The following is a 6,770-nucleotide window of genomic DNA, read 5'->3' as shown; positions in this document are numbered from 1 at the left end:
GTACCTATCGGAATTAGCCGCCTGGAGCCAAACTCGGCAGATGTGAGGGAGGGGCGCGATTGCAGCCCCTCTCCCTTTACCAGCGGCGCCCCTCTTCTGGGAGAGAACAATACATCCACTTGGGAGAGGCGAGAGGGAGGGCGTCCTCGGGGTCCCACGCTGACACACGCTGACCCCGGGAACGGGAGAGGCGCTCCGCTCGCACCAGCCGCCCCCCCCCCCTCCTCCCGGGCTTCAGCACTTGGACAGCTCCTGGCCGCCTTCCCATGCACGCCGGCGCGTCCTCCTGGCTATGATGCAGACGGCGGCTTCGGTCCAGGAGAGAGCCGCCATGCTGCATCAGAAGCAGCTCTTTGAGAAGTTCTGGAAGGGAACCTTCAAGGCGGTTGCCATGCCCAGGCCGGAGAGCGTCATCGCGGCCAGCATCACGGCGCGCAGCAGGCTGACCCGGTGAGTACGTCCGGGCGACTTTGACGGCTCTCCGCGGGCGTTCGACGAAAACATGACCTGAGATTTATTGAAGACTAATTCTCGATGAAATTCAGTTATGCAGACGACCGTAATGACACACGAATTCCCACAGGTGGCTGCGGTAGGTTGCTCTGAATGTGAGATCAGCACAGCTTTTGAGTAGATGAAAAGCATTGAACGAAAATAATTACCTGAGATTTATTGAAGACGAATTGTCGTCACCCTTTACAAAAAATACGCGCGGTAGGTTTATCGAAGGCTCGCGATCGACGCCGATGTGGATGAAAACACGTTTGATTAGCTCATGCAAGACTCGAAATTCACGAACGAACCCTCAGAGTGTTTGATCGTTTATCGAACGCTCTTACAAAACACGGACGTTCGGCTCATCGAGGACGAAGAAAAGTTTCGGGAAACGCGTGCCTCCAATCCATGCCATCGATGTTTGTGAAAACGTACGTTAGGCTCGGCATCGGTGTTTATGAAAACACGACCTAAGACTAAAAGACTGTTGATGAAAGGACAAAGCTTCGGTTCAACCGTAAACAAAGCTCAAAGTTCGCAAAAAGACACGCATTAGGTTTGTTATAGGTTGAAAACTTGTACCTGAGCTTTCTCGGGAACTCCATTTCATCAGCGTTCACGAACACACGCACATCAGTTGCTTGACAGTCAAAAATCGGTGTCAATATGAATACTAAAACACGTACATGAATTCTAGTGAAGACTAAATCGACGCCAACAAAAAACGGACTTTAGGTCCATCGAAGACCCCAAATTAGCGTCGGTGTTTCGGAAAACATCCCGTTTGCTTCGTTGAAGACTCCGCATAGTCTTCGATGTGTATAAAAACACGTAATCACATTCATATAAGACGGTGTAGCTTCCCAGCTAGATCAATCGAGACTTAAACGCAGGTTGCACCCAAGACGATAAAATCTATCGGCCCGCGACGTGTCATTTTGATTTCCGCCGCGGCGCCAGTGCGACTCTCGCTCGGGTGGACTCTGAACGGCGCCGACGCCCGCCATCCGCTTCGTCTTAACGCCAAATTAGACGTGTTAATGAGAATCAGCACAGGCCGTTGCTTCGACGCGGACGCTCAATTGCACACTCTGCTCTTAATGGCTGCGCTTGCCGCACACCCGCTTCGTGAAAACATTTTTCTTTCGTGCCAGGGGAGACGGCTCTGGCGTCGGATAAAAGGTAAACCACGGGTGGCTTTGCTGCGCATTTGCTCCCTGGGCCTTCAGTGGCGACTGAGCCCACCTCATCCGCCTTGGTAACGCGTTGGGCGCCGTGGAACGTTTCCATTCGCACGCTGAAATCCAAAACGTTTCCTGCACCCGACAAATTTTATTCGCCAAGTAAATTTGTCAACGGCGAAAGGGCCGTGAAGCGTCACACCCAGCTTGTCCCCGATATTCACGTTTGTGAACAACCGTAATGACACACAAATTCCTGTAGGTGGCTGTGTTAGATTGGATTTGGATGTGAGATCAGCACAGCTTTTGAGTAGACGAAAATCGTCGGCGGTGACACCTCTCACTCAAACACAGTACGTGTCGTATCAAAAAAAAAGAGCCCTGGGTGGTGTGAGGTGGTAGGAAGTGTGTGTCACGATGGTGAGAAAAGATGCCGCACTTCACAGAGTGAATGACGAAGGGGATGTTAAAAAAGAAATGGACGTCCAACTCCAGCTTCAGTCGCTATGCCGAAGTTCACGACCTCAAAATACTGGCCTCTGGTTGGTCTATTGCGGTTGGTTTCGAGTCGGGTAATGTGTAATCACAGGTCAACACCAGCGCGCTGTCGCGACCCGGCTGACTGCCGCGCCGACGCGGCGGCCATGTTGGCAGGGGCGGCTTTACCATCAAAGTCAATGCATGGACATTGAAAGTAAGTCGGAACGTAATTCATTCCTCCACCCGCTTCAGGTTTATACTTACTAGGTTTAAAACATGGGATCAGTTGGGGGAAAAAAAAAACGTTTTGTATTGTCACTCCTTTTTGAAATGTGACTCACTGTGACTCACTTTGCTACGCCAGGTCACAATATTGTTGCATTCGTCAGAGCAGTGTGATGGCCGTAAAGCTTTTCAAATGGGCGCCGAAAAACTTGCTGCAGAACAAAACACAAAACGCAAACGGTCCAAATGCTGATGGCCTCAAATCTGCTCGAACGATACCTGAAACTAAAGTGAAAAGAAGTGAAGAGTGAGAGTGAGGTATTTATTGCTTTTGCTGTTCTCCACAAAGGAGAACCAAAAGTACCACCTGGCTCGGCGATGAAAACAATTTGGACACCCCCTGCATTCGTTTGTTCAAGTGTGCCTAATGAAAGGGTCGGCGAGCGAATACAAATGGGGATGGGGCTTGAGTTGGGGGCGTGGGGGGGTGGTTCCGGCATGTCTGCTCCGTTTTAGCCGGAACGGTGTGGGCCCCCTAGAAGGGCTTGACAGTGATGCTGATGGCGAGTGGGGAGCTTGCCGGCATCCGCCGCGATGGGGGGGGGGGCTGGGGTCAGACAGAATGGGAATAACAAGGAAAAACAGCAGAAATAAACAGCTTGTTTTCCCCTCTTGTTGTGTTGCAATGGCCTGGATTGGACCGTCACGACTAGGACTCTCCGCGAGGAAGCATTATTCACGCTGTGTTTCTCTGTGTGTGTGTGTGTGTGTGTGTGTGTGTCGGAGGTGATTGTGTCGAACAAACATGGAGGCAGGAACGGTGGAGACAGAAGGAGGTGTTTCTCTTCTCCTGCTCGAAGGGCCCACACCCACCAAGGAGCAATTAAAAGTTGCTTCTTTTGGCTACGGGACATGTTTTTGTGTGCATGAGTGTGTGTGTGTGTGTGAGAGAGAGAGAGAGAGAGAGACAGCTATACGAATAATCGTATGCAGGAGTGTGTGTTTGTGTGTGGCACGCACGCGTGGAGGACGACGTGTGACGTATGCACATCACGTGGGAGCGTCTGCTTGCGAGTGGGTCGTGCGTTCAGCCCTCTCACCTCACTGTGTGGCACGCACGCGTGGAGGACGACGTGTGACGTATGCACATCACGTGGGAGCGTCTGCTTGTGAGTGAGTCGTGCGTTCAGACCTCTCACCTCACAAATCAGAATCAGAATCAGAATCATCTTTATTGGCCAAGTATGTAGAACACACAAGGAATTTGTCTCCGGTATAACACGCTGCATTCGTATCATCATAAACAAGGACATGACAAATAGGTATGGAAGGACATTTCGTCATCTAAGTGAACCGTAGTACGGTGGGACCACCCACCCAGTGACAAGTGCGAGACAATGTGCAAAGTATCAAGCAGAGCTAAAGTGATCAGTGGTAGAATACAATACGATGAGTTTTTACATCTTTCACACACGGTGCGAAAATGAGGCTTAAATATGCTGGGACAACGTTAAAATGAGGGAAAAAGGTGTCATTCATTTTTGACAGCGATGTCTCGCGCTGCTTCTGTTGTGCCGGAAGACTTTGTAGTGTCATTTTTTTTTTTTTTTGACGCCTGCCAATTTTCCCTGTCCTTCCGCTGCTGGTTGGGGCAGCCGAATGTCGTCTGGTGACATTGACAAAGGACGTTTGTTCACAATGCTAACATATCGCGTGACCACCAAGGTGAAACTTATGAAAATAACCTCCAACGTGGACGACATCGTTAAGCGGCTGCGCCTGCGGTCCCACCCAGTGACAAGTGCGAGACAATGTGCAAAGTATCAAGCAGAGCTAAAGTGATCAGTGGTAGAATACAATACGATGAGTTTGACATCTTTCACACACGGTGCGAAAATGAGGCTTAAATAGGCTGGGACAACGTTAAAATGAGGGAAAAAGGTGTCTGGTGACATTGACAAAGGACGTTTGTTCACGCGAATTTGATGCAATGCTAACATATCACGTGACCACCAAGGTGAAACTTGTGAAAATAACCTCCAACGTGTTCCCTCTGGGTGGACGACATCGTTAAGCGGCTGCGCCTGCGGTCAAAGTCAAAACGGAACATCGCAGGTGGAGCAAGCGTCGGTGGCCGCGCTCCCTCGAAGCTCGCGCGACAGTGGACGACATCGTTAAGCGGCTGCGCCTGCGGTCAGAGTCAAAACGGAACATCGCAGGTGGAGCAAAGCGTCGGCGACATTAAAGCGTCGGTGGCCGCGCTCCCTCGAAGCTCACGCGACCGAGAGCAAGAACAGGATTGGTCATGCTGCTGGCAGCGACCGATTTATTTCTTTGTTTATTTGTTTTGCTCTCGGTTTATTTGCATTCCGCATTCACGCATAAGAGGAAAAACAAAGTTTCTGCTTGAAAATCATTTTTCCTGCTGACCGCGCAGCAGAACATTTATGCAAATGCAAACATGTGGCCAGCCTCCTCCTCTTCCTCCTTTTAGATGAGCAAAATATGTCGATCAAATCAAATGATTCTCCCGTCGATAAACCAAATCGAATTTTTAATTCAAATTGCTCGAGATGAGCCAAATATCGTTCTTGCGTTGGGTCATATTGGATTGTTCAAGATGATCACAGATAGAGACACCAAAAACAAAAACGGAGCTGACAGGGGATCTGTAAAGCTAAAGAAGTACAGATAGAGACACCAAAAACAAAAACGGAGCTGACGGGGGGGATCTGTAAATCTAAAGAAACGGCTGATTGAATACAATATTTCATTTTTACGGTTGTGCAGCACCAAACAAACCTGCAAAGTAGAGAAGCAGCAGTGTGTGCAGATGCTCGTATGCTAGCTGGATCCAATTCATCGCGTCGGTCTGCGACTGTGTCGGGGAGACGCGGCGAGCGCGCCTAATTATAAAAAACGTAGAATTAACGACTTTGGCTGATGAGCTGCTGGCTATCGCTTGATAGAAGCGACGTCCCCAAAGTTTTATTTTTCCGCGTTGGCATCAATCGAAAGAACCGGTTAGCGCGCTTCTTTTTCTTCATTTGGAAAAACATGAAAGTCTTTTCCGATAGCCACGTAATTAAAGATTTATTTAGAGCTGTTCCATTTAAACGGAGCGGGGAAGATTGGGGGTGGGGGATAGTTTGTCCCCTCAGCCTCCAAAAAAAAAAAAAAAAGTCTCAAAAAGCCATGCCCAAAAGTACACAGAAAGTTTTATTTGTCCCCTCAGCCTCCAAAAAAAAAAAAAAAAAGTCAAAAAAAGACATGCCCAAAAGTACACAGAAAGTTTGCCTTTTTATTTAGAAGCGACCATTTTAATGATGGTTTTTTTTTTACTATTTTGCTTGCTAGTTCAAAGACAAACCTTGAGAGTTTTTTTTTTTTTTGCAAGTCTAGTCCTTTTTTAAGCTTTCCATATTTGGTAAACATGTCTCTCACGAGGCGAGCGGTTAGTGCGTCGACCTCACAGTTCAATTCCAGCTCCGGCCCCCCCTGTGAGAAGTTTGCATGTTCTCCCCCCGTGCCTGCGTGGGTTTTCTCCGGGTACTCCGGTTTCCTCCCACATACCCACCAAAATGCTTCAAAAAGTCAGATGTCACGAAGTGTCACGAGGCTCCTTTTCTCTGCCTTTTGATCAGAAACTGGGATTCTCCGTGAAAGCAACGTCGACTGGAAAAAGATCCAAACGACCTTTTTTTTTACCTCCTCATGAAAGACAAAAATCAACTCTGTCCTGTGCTTGTCCCATCAAAGTCCCGATTGTGAGGGTCTCGACACAACCGTTGAAATGCTTTCAAACGAGTGGCAAGATGGACAAGGCTGAGCTGAAAACGGCCGCCGCCGAATCCGTTCAGCAGATCACGCGTGTAAATTTGACCGTTCTGTGACAAAGTACAGAAAGCCATCCACGATTGTGTTGTTTTCCCAGGTTGTCAAAGCTCAACTCAAATAGTTTGAGGAAACCGATTGCAAGGATTTAAATTCAACACAGTCACTCAAACAGCAAGTAAAAAAAAAAAAAAAAGGATCCAGATGTCCTCTCCACTGCTTTTCCTTTGAGATATTGGGGAAAAATTTGAATCATGTTATCTCTTGACCTATTTTAAATTCATTTTTGACTCAGGTTCATTTTGGGGGAATTCAAACGATTTTACAGGTTTAAGTGATGTGAGCGGTGTTTTTTTATTGTTTTAACCATACACCAGCATGCGTGTATAGCACAATGCTAACGAAGCGTTTTTTTAAAAAATTTGTATTTATTAATTTTTTTGGAGAAACGTATTCCGGCCGATGCTGTGCACGCCACGCATTATTTTAGGCCGACGTGTTGACTTTGCCGGCGTCCTTTCCAGCGCCGCTGATTGACACATTTAGCCCGGCACC

At 48.2% G+C, this 6,770-nt stretch overlaps 1 protein-coding gene across 1 annotated transcript in view; it reads left to right on the top strand.

Moving 5' to 3' along the window:
* The first annotated feature begins 8 nt into the window (after window positions 1-8).
* The window catches only part of srrm4 (serine/arginine repetitive matrix 4), a 22,656-nt gene continuing 15,894 nt past the window's right edge, over window positions 9-6,770 (top strand). The window contains exon 1 of the mRNA XM_019885698.1: window positions 9-450. Within this exon, the coding sequence (XP_019741257.1) occupies window positions 293-450 (158 nt within the window). The 5' untranslated portion in view covers window positions 9-292. The remainder of the gene's footprint in view (window positions 451-6,770) is intronic.

Source organism: Hippocampus comes, unplaced genomic scaffold (assembly GCF_001891065.2).
Source record: "Hippocampus comes isolate QL1 unplaced genomic scaffold, H_comes_QL1_v1.1 scaffold78, whole genome shotgun sequence".
Taxonomy (NCBI): Eukaryota; Metazoa; Chordata; class Actinopteri; order Syngnathiformes; family Syngnathidae; genus Hippocampus; species Hippocampus comes.
This window is presented reverse-complemented; position numbering and strand designations above follow the sequence as displayed.